The sequence below is a fragment of the Bufo bufo genome, chromosome 3 (genome assembly GCF_905171765.1).
Source record: "Bufo bufo chromosome 3, aBufBuf1.1, whole genome shotgun sequence".
NCBI classification, from domain to species: Eukaryota; Metazoa; Chordata; class Amphibia; order Anura; family Bufonidae; genus Bufo; species Bufo bufo.
In genome coordinates this window covers 137,773,627-137,790,722 of record NC_053391.1, presented here as the reverse complement: position 1 = coordinate 137,790,722, position 17,096 = coordinate 137,773,627, and the positions used below count along the sequence as shown (strand labels likewise).

The window sequence follows — 17,096 nt, the reverse complement described above, 5'->3', positions numbered from 1 at the left end:
GATTGCAGGGTGGTCATAACCAGGGAAACGAGCACTGTACAGTGTGATGGAAAAATTAACCCAGCCAGGACAGGAGGCAATATGGATATAAACAATACATTAGTATTGGCTTGTATTAACCTCCTCTACATCATAAATGATATTTGCTGAAGTGACACAAAAAACAAAAACTGCAATGATATAAATTATTCCCTTGTAATATGCATTTAACCTTTGCAATTAGTCAATTCAAAGCAGTTTTCTGGGTTCAGGATATCGATGGCCTACATTAATACAGACTGGTGGGGTTCGACTAACAGCATCCCAGCTGATCAGTGGTTTGAAGGGGCCACAGCACTCATGTGCGCTGTCCATCGACCTGTCTACCTGCATGCTGTCACTCAGTGGCAATGGTTCAGGATATGGCAGCTTTGTCCCACAGTAGCACCCTTGCACCTACAAACTGCTGATTGGCAGAGGTGTTGAGAATCTGACCCCCACCACCCTATCCTAGTAATAGACTTTCAGTATCCTGAACATTGAAAACCCCTTTAACTTGGATCATATGTTATTGGTTGGGAGAGGACTCGATACACGTCTGTTATACAAGATTGTTTCATTGTACTTATCATTCATTTTGTTCCATTTTATCAAGGGCAGTGGGCATAAAATTAAAGTGTAACTGTCATTCTTTTTTGTAATGTGTAGGGGCAGTGATACTGGCCATTTTTGTAATATACAGTTGCAAGAAAAAATATGTGAACCCTTTGGAGTGATATGGATTTCTGCACAAATTGGTCATAAAATGTGATCTGATCTTCATCTAAGTCACAACAATAGACAATCACAGTCTGCTTTAACTAACAACACACAAAGAATTAAATGTTACCATGTTTTTTATTGAATACACCATGTAAACATTCACAGTGCAGGTGGAAAAAGTATGTGAACCCCTAGACTAATGACATCTTCAAGAGCTAATTGGAGTCCAGTCAATGAGATAAGATTGGAGGTGTTGGTTACATCTGCCCTGCCCTATAAAAAAACACACACCAGTTCTGGGTTTGCTTTTCACAAGAAGCATTGCCTGATGTGATTGATGCCTCGCACAAAAGAGCTCTCAGAAGACCTACGATTAAGAATTGTTGACTTGCATAAAGCTGGAAAGGGTTATAAAAGTATTTATTTCCAAAAGCCTTGCTGTTCATCAGTCCACGGTAAGACTTATTGTCTATAAATGGAGAAAGTTCAGCACTGCTGCTACTCTCCCTAGGAGTGGCCGTCCTATAAAGATGACTGCAAGAGCACAGCGCAGACTGCTCAATAAGGTGAAGAAGAATCCTAGAGTGTCAGCTAAAGACTTAAAAATGTCTCTGGCATATGCTAACATCCCTGTTAGCGAATCTACGATACGTAAAACACTAAACAAGAATGGATTTCATGGGAGGATACCACAGAGGAAGCCACTGCTGTCCAAAAAAAACATTGCTGCACGTTTACAGTTTGCACAAGAGCACCTGGATGTTCCACAGCAGTACTGGCAAAATATTCTGTGGACAGATGAAACCAAAGTTGAGTTGTTTGGAAGAAACACACAACACTATGTGTGGAGAAAGAGGCACAGCACACCAACATCAAAACCTCATCCCAACTGTGAAGTATGGTGGTGGGGGCATCATGGTTTGGGGCTGCTTTGCTGTGTCAGGGCCTGGACGGATTGCTATCATCGAAGGAAAAATTAATTCCCAAGTTTATCAAGACATTTTGCAGGAGAACTTAAGGCCATCTGTCCACCAGCTGAAGCTCAACAGAAGATGAGTGTTGCAACAGGACAACGACCCAAAGCATAGAAGTAAATCAACAACAGAATGGCTTAAACAGAAGAAAATACGCCTTCTGGAGTGGCCCAGTCAGAGTCCTGACCTCAACCTGATTGAGATGCCTTGGCATGACCTCAAGAAAGCGATTCACACCAGACATCCCAAGAATATTTCTGAACTGAAACAGTTCTGTAAAGAGGAATGGTCAAGAATTATTCCTGACCGTTGTGCTTGTCTGATCTTCAACTACAGGAAACGTTTGGTTGAAGTTATTGCTGCCAAAGGAGGTTCAACCAGTTATTAAATCCAAGGGTTCACATACTTTTTCCACCTGCACTGTGAATGTTTACATGGTGTGTTCAATAAAAACATCGTAACATTTAATTATTTGTGTGTTATTAGTTTAAGCAGACTGTGATTGTCTATTGTTGTGACTTAGATGAAGATCAGATCACATTTTATGACCAATTTGTGCAGAAATCCATATCATTCCAAAGGGTTCACATACTTTTTCTTGCAACTGTACTTTAATAGCTGAAATTGTACATTTCTATTAGAAAAATAGCTCTAAAGTTACCCATTTTGTGCCTTTATACAGGCCTAGAATCCGCCAGATAATTTCTAACAAGCGTTCATAGGAACACAGTGTAAGGGTGCCACAGATGAACGAATGAAACGCTCGTTCATAGGGTAATATGCTCGTTTGTGCAGGCACCTAAATCGTTGTTTGCTGGCAGCAGACCGTGCCGTCTAAACAGCCTCTGCTGCTGGTAAACAGTGAGTCTGTATGGGGATGAGCAATGGCATTAGCGATCATTCCTCCCCATACTGTGGAGGAGATCATTGCATGTAAATGGAGCGGTCTCCTTCATTGACTAGCCTTCTGAATGTAAAGAGACCTTTAGCAACGCTCCCTGTCTTCTGTTTACTGAACTGTGGAGGCATGTTCCATATTGACTGTTACTGCCCTCACTGCCTCTCTCCACATATATATATATATATATATATATATATATATATATATATATATACACTCACCTAAAGAATTATTAGGAACACCTGTTCTATTTCTCATTAATGCAATTATCTAGTCAACCAATCACATGGCAGTTGCTTCAATGCATTTAGGGGTGTGGTCCTGGTCAAGACAATCTCCTGAACTCCAAACTGAATGTCAGAATGGGAAAGAAAGCTGATTTAAGCAATTTTGAGCGTGGCATGGTTGTTGGTGCCAAACGGGCCGGTCTGAGTATTTCACAATCTGCTCAGTTACTGGGATTTTCACGCACAACCATTTCTAGGGTTTACAAAGAATGGTGTGAAAAGGGAAAAACATCCAGTATGCGGCAGTCCTGTGGGCGAAAATGCCTTGTGGATGCTAGAGGTCAGAGAAGAATGGGCTGACTGATTTAAGCTGATAGAAGAGCAACGTTGACTGAAATAACCACTCGTTACAACCGAGGTATGCAGCAAAGCATTTGTGAAGCCACAACACGCACAACCTTGAGGCGGATGGGCTACAACAGCAGAAGACCCCACCGGGTACCACTCATCTCCACTACAAATAGGAAAAAGAGGCTACAATTTGCACAAGCTCACCAAAATTGGACTGTTGAAGACTGGAAAAATGTTGCCTGGTCTGATGAGTCTCGATTTTTGTTGAGACATTCAAATGGTAGAGTCCGAATTTGGCGTAAACAGAATGAGAACATGTATCCACCATGCCTTGTTACCACTGTGCAGGCTGGTGGTGGTGGTGTAATGGTGTGGGGGATGTTTTCTGGGCACACTTTATGCCCCTTAGTGCCAATTGGGCATCGTTTAAATGCCACGGGCTACCTGAGCATTGTTTCTGACCATGTCCATCCCTTCATGACCACCATGTACCCATCCTCTGGTGGCTACTTCCAGCAGGATAATGCACCATGTCACAAAGCTCGAATCATTTCAAATTGGTTTCTTGAACATGACAATGAGTTCACTGTACTAAAATGGCCCCCACAGTCACCAGATCTCAACCCAATAGAGCATCTTTGGGATGTGGTGGAACGGGAGATTCTTGCCCTGGATGTGCATCCCTCAAATCTCCATCAACTGCAAGATGCTATCCTATCAATATGGGCCAACATTTCTAAAGAATGCTATCAGCACCTTGTTGAATCAATGCCACGTAGAATTAAGGCAGTTCTGAAGGCAAAAGGGGGTCCAACACCGTATTAGTATGGTGTTCCTAATAATTCTTTAGGTGAGTGTGTATATATATATATAAGCTCCCGTTCCACCACATCCCAAATATGCTCTATTACGAAACCGGCTGGGGTGTGCCTGGAGCCGGGTATGAGAGTAGCCTAAAAGGGGGCTACCCTAAGGAGGACCCTTGAAATGAAGGGAATGGGTGGGTGGGACCAAGAACCGGAACGCCCACTGTGATGAGGTAAGTGGGGGTTTAATTAGGCTCAAGCCCCTCCCACAAATGCAGGCTGAACCTCAGCCTTACCAACTTGTGGTCAAGGCTAAATACGAAACTTGGGCAGCGTGCCTGCCTGGAACCTAAACCGGCTGGGGTGTGCCTGGAGCCGGGTATGAGAGTAGCCTAAAAGGGGGCAAAATGACAACAATATAGTTAAGGTGTAAGACTTTATTACCTTATAACACCAAAGACCGAAATGCCTGCGAAATCTCCACCTGCGGGTTAGGTATGTATCTGGTGAAGCAAGACGAACGCCATCTCCCCATCTTTCGGATGACGTGGGCGGGGACCCCCTGCCGGGAAGCCGCGGAGGCTGCACCAATGCGGAAGGAATGACCGGATATCGCTCCTGAGTCCAATCCTAAGCCAGCAGCCACCGTGCGGATGTGGCTGATGAATTGCGCCGTGGTGAGAGCTCCCTTCAGATGGGGTAGCAGAGGGCTGTGAGGTGGCGCATCCCGGAGGGCGAGGATGAGCTGGTCAAACACCTGTAACGGGCACCATTCATTACTAGTGGGAAAAAACTGGACCTCCACCGGGGGGCCAGTTTGACTGGTTTTGGTGATAATTAACTTCAGCGCGTAATGGTCAACCACCCTCACCAGCTGCTCTCTGTGCAGGCTGCACCGTCCCGCCGTACTGCACGTGAACTCGCCTGGCCTAAGGAAGCCGTAAAAAGCTAAGTACATGGCAGCTTTGATGATTAAGCTGGAAAAGGGCCCAAAAGGAGAACCATCCAGGGCTGAAGATAATTTCCGGAACATCTCCCCCGTGACGCCCTGCCTGCGGGACGAGGGATTGGACCCACCCTTCTGGACCCCTCGTAAGGTGGCCTTGACTGCGTGCGCAGAAAAAATGGACCCGCCCCCTGAGTTGCGGAGCATGGTGTGGTGTTGGACGCCCGCTAGGTACAACTTAATGGTGTTGTAGGAGAGGTGTAACTGGTGGTGGCAATGGGCGATGAAGGCCATGATGTAAGGAATGTCCGCCAGGCCAGCCTGCGGGTGCAGACGTGAAAACTCCTGGAAGGTTTTCAGGCCTGAAAGGTAGTTCCTGGCCGTGTTTGGGGCAAGGGACTGCTGCGCCAGGTCCCTTGCTGAAGAGACGAGCATGCCTAGTCCATTGTCAGGGAACTGAAAGGCGGGGTGGGATATCTGCGTGGCTCGGCCTCCGGCATGACCTTGAAGAAGAGTTCAAAATTAAACCTAGACAGCGCGTCGGCTGCCACATTCCTCTCCCCCGGGATGTGGCTACAATGCACATGGAAGTTATGTGACAGGGCCAGCCAAACCAGCTGGCGCAACAGCGCCATGATCTTGGGGGACTTGGCCCTGCCCTTGGCCAAGATGTCGACCAAGGCCTGGTTATCTGTCACAAACATCACCGGCAAGTTAGCCCAGAGGTGGCCCCATGCCTGAGCAGCTGCCACGATGGGGTACAATTCCAACAGAGAGGAGGTGCGGATGGATTCAGCCTCCTCTAAGATGGTACTGGGCCAACGATCCGCTAGCCACTGGGAACCCCAAATGGCAGCGTAGCCGCAAGATGCAGCTGCGTCTGAAAAAATGGTCGGGCAGGAGGAAGACCAAGGTGATACGAAAAAGGAGATGCCGTTCCATCGGGACAGGAACAACTCCCACATGGCCAGGTCTGCCATGGCCTGGCCGTCCAATCGGATGATGCTGTCCTGTTCAGGTGCTGAGGGAAGAAGCTGGAGCAGCCTTGACACAAAGGTTCTTCCCTGGGGCATAATCCTGGAGGCAAAGTTGAGCCGCCCCAGAAGAGACTGCAACTTGACTCTAGTGAGGCATCCCGTGGCTGTCGCATGGGAAATGACCTCCCGACACTGTGAGTGTTTCTCCTCCGGTAGGCTGGCTTGCAACAGAACCGAATCCAGGACGATGCCCAAGAATGAGACCCTCGTGGCAGGACCCTCAGTCTTTGACTCCGCGATCGGAACAGCCAGACTGGCGAACAATCCGAGGAGGACGGTGAGTATGCCAGACCCGCCCTGCGGATCCTCGACAACAAGAAAATCGTCGAGGTAGTGGATGACCGACCGGAGGCCCCCGTGATGGATGAGGATCCAATGCAGCGCCTTGGCCAGCTGGTCGAATAACCATGGGCTACTCTTGGATCCAAACGTGAGCCTGTTGGCGAAAAAATACTGGCCGGCCCACTCAATGCCGTAGAATTGCCATAACTGCGGCAGGATGGGAAGGAGTTTAAATGCATCCGCAATGTCAACCTTTGCCAGCCAAGCGCCCCTACCATGCGACAGGATGGCCTGGATGGCGTCGTCCACTGAGGAATAACGCATGGAAAATTCTTCCGAGGGAATCAGAGAATTAAGGCTCGGAATACCGGACACATGAGGGGCGGACAGATCATAAATTAATCTTTTTTTATTAGTGTTCTTTATTGCCACTAAGCCGATGGGGTTAATGCGCCATGAGGAAAACAGGATGCGTGGGAACGGGCCTATGAGGAACCCCTTGGATACTTCCGACTGGAACAACTCGCTAGTTGCTGGAGGGTCCAGGGTGGCGGACAGCAGATTCCTGCCCTCCCAGGGCACCTGCGGCAGAGTGATGAGCCCTGTGTGGAACTCCTGGCGGAAGCCTGCCAACAGGAAAGCCACGAAGTCCTGATCGTGGTGATCGCGAAGGAGTGCCGCCAAGAGGTCCACGTTGATGTCCGCTAGTCAGGAACCTTTGGAAGATTTCTTTGGGCAGGCGGACCGTGGGTGGGCCCTGAAGCACAGGGAGCAGACGTGGAGTGACCTGCAGCTGGCATATGAGCACCCCCCTGAATTAAAGTTATTGCAGACCTGGCTCTTCCCCAGGTAGACAATAGGTCTGCCGAGCTTGTCTGTGGAGGGGTTGGATGGAAATAACCCGGAGGTCCCCGGGATGGCCCTGTCCTGAGACAGGTGCGCGGTACTGGGGCACCATTCCGAGGAGTGGATAATCGACTGACAGGTCGCACAGTTGGGAGCCCTGAGGCCAGCGAAGTGACGGCAGAAGAGCTCGGTGTCAATCAAGGACCAGCTGGTGACATACTGGAACTGGGCCAGAGCTGCCGCCGCCTTAGCTGCAAAGGACCGGTGGTAGTCATAGAAGGCCGACCCACCATACTTGTGCCCTAGGTCAGTGACCAGGTACAAATAGCTGTCCAGCACCTCTCTTCTCTCTGGCTGTGCGGTGCAGACGATGTCCCTGAAGAGGCTGAAGGCCAGGACAAATTCCGGGATGGACAACTTGCGGTTGAACCGCGAATCCTTGGCCCGAAGGACCACCGACACATCGCCACAGTTGATGACCCGGTTCTCGGGAACATCTTGAGCGGCAATGAGGATTGATGCCAGATTGACATCTTTCCCTGCCAGGATGTCTCTCTTAACGTTATCAGGAATGAAGTGAGAGGGGGACACATGTGGAATGGGTCTTGGCGTACCTGTAGCCAGCCAGCCTGATGTAGAGGGAGTCATCAGCGGAACGGGAGCCGGGGGTACAACGGGTGGCCGGGATTCGACCTCCGAAACCCTTGCCCGAACATCCGCCACCGAGTCCACCAGGGAATTCAGGGTCGCCTGTAGCTGCACCAGGGACAAATGGATGGCCGACGCCTCCGGCTGCACTGCCGCAGTGCTGGGGCTGGTCATAAGCAGTTTGTATAGCTCAGCCTTTCTTGCGGTGGCCGGATGTGGAATGCCTCTTCGGTTTAACTCGGCCAACAGTTTTGGGATGGTCCAGCTCCGAAGGGATGAGGGACCCGCTTGGCTTGACACGATCGAGCCGGAGATGGAAAGGCCGTCCTCCATGTCCGAGGCTCGAGACATGGCAGAGCAGCTAAAAAAAATACAAGGCATGACAAAATAAAGGAAAAAAAAAGAGAGGGTGACGACGTACTGGAATTTGGATTGGTGCACGACAGAGAGACACGTACCGGTAACGGAATTCACGAGACGGCTCAGTCGAACCTGGCCTAATCGAACAGACGAAGACAATTAACGCGTGGTTATGACTTGACTGGGACCGAGGTGGTGCCAGTGCGAACTTACCTGAACAAGACCGAAAGGAACGGAGAACTGGGAACAAACTTCTGTAAATAAAGCAACAGGCGAAAAACATTTGAAAGTGCAGAGGACCCGGGTGCCCACCAACCTGCGGAACCAGGCGAACTGGCCAGGCTGGGGCTCACCCTAAGGCCAAGTTACCATCCGAGCGCATCGGATCGAACACCTGACCGAAAAGAGAGCCGCCTGAGCGTACCAGGCGGTTTGACAGGAGAGAAGGCGCGTAGCCATGAAATAGAGGCTGCGCGTAGCAGCGGCCCGCGAAGGGCAGTGGTAAGCCATGAACCTAGGAGTTACGGAAAGCAAGAATGACCAGGGGTTGAAGCCGAGGACGGCCCCTTTGGAAGACTTGAAAGCCGAAGGACAGGTGCGTGAACCCGTGTGATAGACAAGAAAAAACGTGAAGACCTGGGCGTACCAGGAGTGAACCGAGCCCCGGGCGTACCAGGAAAGGAGGAGGCGCCACCAACCGTGACCGGACACCCGACTGTGACCGGCCGACAAAGACTTGGCAACATGACCAAACCCGGTGGCCTAGGCGAACCAGGAAGACCAGACACCCTGGCCGTAACCAGGTGCCCGAGGTGGGGTGGAGCCAGATCGGTCCTACGTGGGACACCTATCCTTGTCTAAACAGGGGAAATCCTTTTTTTTTTTTTTTTTTTTTTTTTTTTTAAGCGGGTTTTGTCGATACCGACTATATGGCGGGTTTTGTGCTGTAAATACTTCTATATATATATATATATTATTCATTTTTTATTTCTTATTTTTTTTATTTATTTCTTTATTTTTTTCTTTGACGTTTATGTCTATGCGGACTATATGGCGGGTTTTGCAGAACGTACTTTATTTTCATTCCCCTTTTTTTTTTCTTTTTTTTTTTGTGTTGACACAGACTATGTGGCGGGTTTTCTGTACATACTTTATATTAATTTACTTATTTCATTTATTTATTAATTTATTTATTCATACTTCTTTCCTCTCTTCTTTCCCCCCTCCCCGTCTGGCCTGGCTGCCCGTGAGCCCGCGCCCAGCGTGGAACGCAAGCTGACATTGCAGCCAGGGAGACCGGGCAGGGGGCGGGTGACGTCACTGGAAGCGCCGGAAGAGGAGTGCGTTCCAGCCTGGAACGCACGCCTATGTGCACCGGCTTCTATGCCGGACCCGAGGTGCAGCCTCGCCCAGGAACACAACCCCTCCCCCCCGACGATCGGGTAGATGTCGTATAGCGTAGATTCGTCCCTGCTGCTGCCGGAAAGCTAGTGGAGCGGGCGGGGACCGGGACCAGGAAGTGCGTGCGTTCCACCCTGGAACGCACGCCTTCGTGCGCTGTGCCGGGAACGAGGTGAGCCGGCCAGACCAGGGAAACCCCCCCCCCCTTTTCCCCGGCATGGATGAGCCGGGCCGGCTGCCGGGTGCGCTTCCTGACGCCATACCGCCAGCAAACACAGGGAGACGAGCGGAGGAGGGGACCCGGAAGCACGTGCGTTCCACGCTGGAACGCACCGGTAGCATGAGGCGGAGGGAGGGTGCCAGACCGCCGCAGTCCTTGCCCTGCGAAAGAGCCCCCCCCCCCCCTACTTACCACCAGGAGACACGAACTCTGCAAGAGGCGACCGTAGGTACCAGGAAACACACGAACACTAGCCAGTGAATGACCAAGAACCGGAACGCCCACTGTGATGAGGTAAGTGGGGGTTTAAATAGGCTCAAGCCCCTCCCACAAATGCAGGCTGAACCTCAGCCTTACCAACATATATATACAGTGGATATAAAAAGTCTACACACCCCTGTTAAAATATCAGGTTTCTGTGATGTAAAAAAATGAGAAAGATAAATCATTTCAGAACTTTTTCCACCTTTAATGTGACCTATAAACTGTACAACTCAATTGAAAAACAAACTAAAATCTTTTAGGTGGAGGGAAGAAAAAATATAAAAATATGGTTGTATAAGTGTGCACACCCTTAAACTAATACTTTGTTGAAGCACCTTTTGATGTTATTACAGCACTCAGTGTTTTTGGGTATGAGTCTATCAGCATGGCACATTTTGACTTGGCAAGATTTGCCCACTTTTTTTGCAAAAACACTCCAAATCTGTCAGATTACGAGGGCATCTCCTGTGCACAGCCCTCTTCAGCTCACCCCACAGATTTTTAATCGGATTCAGGTCTGGGTTCTGGCTGGGCCATTCCAAAACTTGAATCTTCTTCTGGTGAAGCTATTCCTTTGTTGATTTGGATGTATGGTTTGGGTCGTTGTCATGCTGAAAGATGAAGTTCCTCTTAATGTTCAGCTTTCTAGCAGAAGCCTGAAGGTTTTGTGCCAATATTGACTGGTATTTGGAACTGTTCATAATTCCCTCTAGCTTAACTAAGGCCCCAGTTCCAGCTGAAGAAAAACAGCCCCAAAGCATGATGCTTCCACCACGATGCTTCACTGTGGGTATTAGGGATCGACCGATTATCGGTTTTACCGTTATTATCGGCCGATATTGAGGATTTTGACAGTTATCGGTATCGGCATCTATTTTGCCGATATACCGATAACGTATTGGGAACACAGAACGCGCTGCTCTCAGCGCTCTCTGTGTTCCCTCCGCAGCATAGGGGAGAAGGAAGCAGTGTCTCCCTCCCCCCTGTGCTGCTGCTGCTGCCGCCAATGACAGGAGAGAAGACAAGAGGAGGGGAGGGGCTGTGGCAGCTGCGCCACCAATGAAGATACCTCTCTCATTAATTCATATACAGGAGGCGGGAGCTGGCTGCAGAATCACATAGCCGGCTCCCGACCTCTATGAACGGCAGCTGCGGTCCGCGATACTTAACCCCTTAGGTGCCGCGGATCGCAGCTACCGCTCATAGAGGTCGGGAGCCGGCTATGTGATTCTGCAGCCAGCTCCCGCCTCCTGTATATGAATGAGAGACTTATCTTCATTGGTGGCGCCCCCCCCCCCCCCAAGCCCCCCCGCAGTGCGCCCCCCATCCCAATAGTAAAAACATTATTAATCATTGGTGGCAGTGGCCACAGGATCCCCTCTCCCCTGCTCCTCCGATCGGAGCCCCAGCTGTGTAATCCTGGGGCTCCGATCGGTTACCATGGCAGCCAGGACGCTATTGAAGCCCTGGCTGCCATGTTCAGCTCCCTGCTGCTGTGTGCACAAAGCACAGAGCAGCAGGGACAGTGTGAGATCCTATTCACCCTGATAGAGATCTATCAGGGTGAATAGGACAAGGGTTCTAGTCCCTAAGGGGGCTAAAAGTTAGTAAAAAAAAACACAAAAATATTAAGTATAAATGAAAAAGATTTACAAAAAAAATAAATAATAATACACGTTAACCATAAACATATTAATTTTCAGCAGATTTGTGTAGGAACATTTTTTTTTCTCTCAAAAATAAAAATACCCAGAATATCGGTATAAATTATCGGCTATCGGCCTGAAAGTTGACAAATTATCGGTATCGGCCCTAAAAAATCAATATCGGTCGATCCCTAGTGGGTATGGTGTTCTTTTGGTGATGTGCAGTGTTGTTTTTGCACTAAACATATCTTTTGGAATTATAGCCAAAAAGTTCAACCTTGGTTTCATCAGACCATAACACCTTTTCCCACATGTTTTTGGGAGACTTCAGATGTGTTTTTGCAAAATGTAGCCTCGATTGGATGTTTTTCTTCGTAAGAAAAGGCTTTCGTCTTGCCACTCTACCCCATAGCCCATATATGAAGAATACGGGAGATTGTTGTCACATGTACCACACAGCCATTACTTGCCAGATATTCTTGAAGCTCCTTTAATGTTGCTGTAGGCCTCTTGGTCGCCTCCCAGACCAGTTTTCTTCTTGTCTTTTTATCAGTTTTGGAGGGACGTCCAGTTCTTGGTAATGTCACTGTTGTGCCATATTTTCTCCACTTGATGATGACTGTCTTCACTGTGTTCCATGGTATATCTAATGCCTTGGAAATTCTTTTGTACCCTTCTCCTGACTGATACCTTTTAATAATGAGATCCCTCTGATGCTTTGGAAGCTCTCTGTGGACCATGGCTTTTGCTGTGGGATGCGACTAAGACAATTTCAGGAAAGACCAACTAGAGCAGCTGAACTTTATTTGGGGTTAATCAGAGGCACTTTAAATGATGGCAGGTGTATGCTGACTCCTATTTAACATGATTTTGAATGTGATTACTTAATTCTGAACACAACTACATCCCCAGTTATAAGAGGGTGTGCACACTTATGCAACCACATTATTTTAGTTTTTTTTTTTGTTTTCTTCCCTTCACTTAAAATATTTCAGTTTGTTTTTCAATTGAGTGGTACAGTTTATAGGTCACATTAAAGGTGGAAAAAGTTCTGAAATTATTTATCTTTGTCTCATTTTTTACAGCACAGAAACCTGACATTTTAACAGGGGTGTGTAGACTTTTTATATCCACTGTGTATATATATATATATATATATATATATATTGTGTAAGGGATCGTCTCTTTTCAGGGGGTCACACTCACAGATATCTTCGCAGACACGGTTATAATGTCCAGACTCTTGCTTTATTTCAGACACTTTAGCAAAGCACAGGTTACGAAGTCGCAGCTTCAACTTATAACGTGTGACATCCACACAAAATAACAAACCCTTGCCCGGCTAGGCTCTAACTAAACACATAAGTGTATCCCTGACTCATCTAGAGAGCCCTGTTCACACATGGAACACAAATGCGGCTTTCCTCAGCCATTCAGTCCAGCAACCTCCAGGCTGTGACACTTTAATACCTTTTGGGGGATTGTGGCCCAGTAGTCCTCCCGACTCTGGCCTCGTGATTCTTGTTTCACAGGCGTCACCGCGTCCCCCAAAGTTCAGGCTATCGCCTAGCCTCGTGGCCCCTCAGCCCACCTGGCTGAGACCACTCACAGAGAGACTCACCAGGACTCTGCTTCACAAAAACACTTCCAAAAAACAGATTAAATGGAATCCCTGGATGTGAGCATGCCCTAAGTCCCGGACTGGAGCATGGGGAACAGGCACCCACCCAACACATTGCCTGTTCCCAGTAAAAGCCCACCCTGAAATAACTGAACCAGCTACACTATCTATATATGGTGTCCCCCAACTACTTTAGTGGACACCTGGACTAGGGCTTTTACTCCACCAAGGCCGGGCCCCTTGGTGACACGCTCCTGGTGCAAACAACACCTCAATGTTCACATTGCCACTATATATATATAAAAAAGAAAAAAGATGGCAGCACCGTCACAGAAAAAAGGGAATGGAGGGTGCAAAAAGCCCAATGTGGATAAAAGCCAATCCAATGATGCAGACGTAGAAAAAGGGCAGCACTCCAATAGATAAAATATCAAAAAACTTTATTTACCCATAAGGCTGTAGCGACGTTTCGGCTCTAACACAGGAGCCTTCCTCAAGCAGTAATATAAAAAGCTGTATGTATGTATGTCTGCTAAAGGAATCCGCACAGTGGCGTTTACAATCACAGAATTTTGCACAGCCGCCTCCTGTGACTCGAGAAACGTCCTAGACTATGTTTTGAGGGGAAATTTTCACCCCGCACTTTACAATTATTTGCCAAAAAATACGCTTAGTAACCTAACCGCCAAACTACAGGAAGCATTGTCTGTTGGCTGTTGTGGCAGTTAGCCTCGATATTTATCAGGTCGCATATAGCAGCCAATCACAGCTCAGCTTCTATTTTGCTACAGGTCATTAATATGAGCTCTGATTGGTTGCTATAGGCAGCGAAGGACATTCTTATTATAAGACAGCTTATGTGTGAGTTAATATGATTTCGATTGCGGCGCTTAGCTAACGTTGTTGTAGAGGCTGATGTAACTCATATGACCTTAAGTGTAGACTAATTCTGTGGGGTTTTATATACTGTCAATTAAAGACAATAATGCCCTGTAAGAAAAGGAATTACATTGGATGATTGTCATCAGATACTAAGAGGAAAGCCATATAAAGCAGCGGGTTATTATGGAAATCACTGTTAATGAGACAGGGTACTGTGAAGGTCACAAATAAAGGGTGGGCCGCTGTGGCGGTCACTGTTAAAGGGGCGGGTGCTGTGGAGATTACTGTTAAGGGGGCGGGGGACTGTGGAGTTCACTGTTGAAGGGGCAGCTGCTGTGGAGGTCACTGTTAAGGGGGCAGGTTATTGTGGAAATCCCTGTTAAGGAGACAGGGTACTGTTGTGGTCACTGTTAGAGCAGCAGGATACTGTGAGATCACTGTCAAGGGAGCGGGGTAATGTGGACGTCACTGTTAAGGGACCGGGGTACTGTGTCAGTCACTGTTAAAGGAGCGGGTGCTCTGGAGGTCTCTGTTAAAGGGGCAGGGAACGGTGGACATCACAGTTAAGGGGACGCTCTGCTGTAGAGGTCACTGATAAAGGGCAGGCCCCTCTGGAGGTCACTGTCAAGGGGGTGGAGTGCTGTGGAACTCACTGGTAAAGTGGCGGGTTGCTGTGAAGGTCAAAGTTAAGGGGCTGGGATGCTGTGAAGGTCCCATTTTAAGGAGGCAGGGAACTTTGGGTGGGGTCAGTGTTAGGGGGTGGGGGACTGTGGAGTTCACTATTAAGGGGGCGGGGTGCTGTAGAGGTCACTGTTATGGGAGATACTGTCTATCTTTTAACGACACACAGAAACATTAAATGAAATAGATTAAATATACCCATGCGAATCCGGGTCCTACTGCTAGTATATATATATATATATATATATATATATATATATATATAAAAATATGTGTGTAGAGACAGTGAGGGCAGCAGCAGTCAGTGTGGAACATGTCTCCATAGTTATGTAAACAGAAGACCGCTGCTAAAGCACCAAAATGGTCCACTTTAGAGCTATTTTTCTAATAGAAATGTACGATTTCAGTAATTGAAGTATATTACAAAAGTGGTCAGTATCAGAATGGTCAGTAGTCAAGATTGCCTATTCATTGAACAGTTGTAAGACTTAAACAGAGAGAAAACTTGTTAAAGGTTATGGACACCTTTAGGACAATTTTTTTTTTAAGGTTGCATTTTGCTCATTTTTTCAATAGGTCTTTACTAAAAATGTTCAGCTGTTTCTGAGATACAGGGTTAAAAATCAGTCTGTTTGCAGGCTATCAGTTTCTGTTTTCTTTGAATCCTGTCATCTGCCTGCTCAGGTGTAGCTCTTATGTCTGATCTACTCAACTCAAAAACACTCATTATAGCATATATAACATTATAATATATATAACATTTTTAATAAAGACCTATTAAAAAAAGATTTAAAAGCCCCAAATGAGTAAAAGGTAATAATAAAAAATGCCCCCAAAGGTGTATATAGCCTTTAAACCCCAAACAGAGATGAACGGTGCTGAGAAAGAGGGGAGTACTGTAAATTTAGGCTGTTGTTTACATCACTTTTTAGGATTTACAGACACGGATTATAGTCATAGGATCTCATTTATCCCCTGTATGCCAGAGTGTGTCCTTTTGGCATACTGGTGGTATTTGCCAGCATATGCTTTTCAATACAGAGGCATCCTGAAAGAGGGGTTTACTGCACAGTATGTATTTCTTTAGCAGTGGAACGTTTAGGCAATGTATGTGACTATATTGTATATAGTGGTATACATAAGGAGTTTAAGTTTGGGAGATTTTCATTGTGTATGTGCTGAACGTACACCAAAAAATGAATCATAGCCTTATTGGCAAAGTGGAATTACACATTACAGGGAGGCATAAGAGGGGGCTCTTTCTACTAGAACACAATTTTATCAACACCAGTGTCTTGATCTACTTAGCAGTTGCTTGAGATGTGTCAGAATTATTAAGAGGCGCATCTCGCTAGGTCCATGCTGGCGTAGGCTTCAGGTGTCCTTTGCGCCAGAAATCGGGCCATACCCCACCACTCTTTGGAGCCACTATTCTCACGCAAGGAGGCTTGATAATATTTACCTTGCTCCAAGAATGTCTTTACCTATTACAGATACATTAAATTTATGAAGTTAGGCTCTGTTCACATGTGCTTCATGGTTCTACTGTCTGTCTTGTTGATGGGGAAAAATAGCACTACATTTGTGAGAGTACCAACTAACTTTTTCATATCTTGGACCATCTACATTATCCATTTTTGAGAAATATATGACATGGTATATAATTGTAGAAGTCTCTACATATGGTAAATAGGTTAGGCCTTTTAACCATATGCTTTGGAGGCAATATTTGGGACCTTCGTCACAGATTCCATCAAAAACAGAGAGAAAACTGCATGCACATGAAAGAGGCCTTACAGAATGACATTGGTTATCAAAAGCTTGTACTCTAGTTTCAGACACAGAAAGGAATTTACTTGTTGAAGTTATTGATAAGTGTTGAGTATATTCAGAGTATATCATTTTGTTCAGACAAACGTGAAATTATGAAGAAATACATTCAAAACAAATACTGGTATTTGAATTTGGGTTTCTTAATTTTTTGCTATATTGATATTGGTGTTGCAGTCGTGGTGAATGTCTAACCGTACCAAATCCTAACTAGTAGAAATTGCTGACCTTTTCTTCACATTCCATTTCACACATCATATTTCCAATGATTTGGCACCAAATGATTAGTCACATATTTTACTAATAATTTTCTTACTTATTTTATGCAGGATGTGTATGCAAAGGCCAAGCCTAAAGTTGAGACTTCTGTAGAACACTCAAAAGGTAAAAACATTGCAAGCGTTAAATCCCCACTATAGAAATGTATCAGTA

General features: G+C 46.7%; 1 protein-coding gene across 1 annotated transcript in view; it reads left to right on the top strand.

The window, feature by feature from the left end:
- The window catches only part of APOO (apolipoprotein O), a 153,032-nt gene that overhangs the window by 65,452 nt on the left and 70,484 nt on the right, over positions 1–17,096 (top strand). The window contains exon 4 of the mRNA XM_040423651.1: positions 16,994–17,048. Coding sequence (XP_040279585.1) covers positions 16,994–17,048 — 55 coding nt within the window. The remainder of the gene's footprint in view (positions 1–16,993; positions 17,049–17,096) is intronic.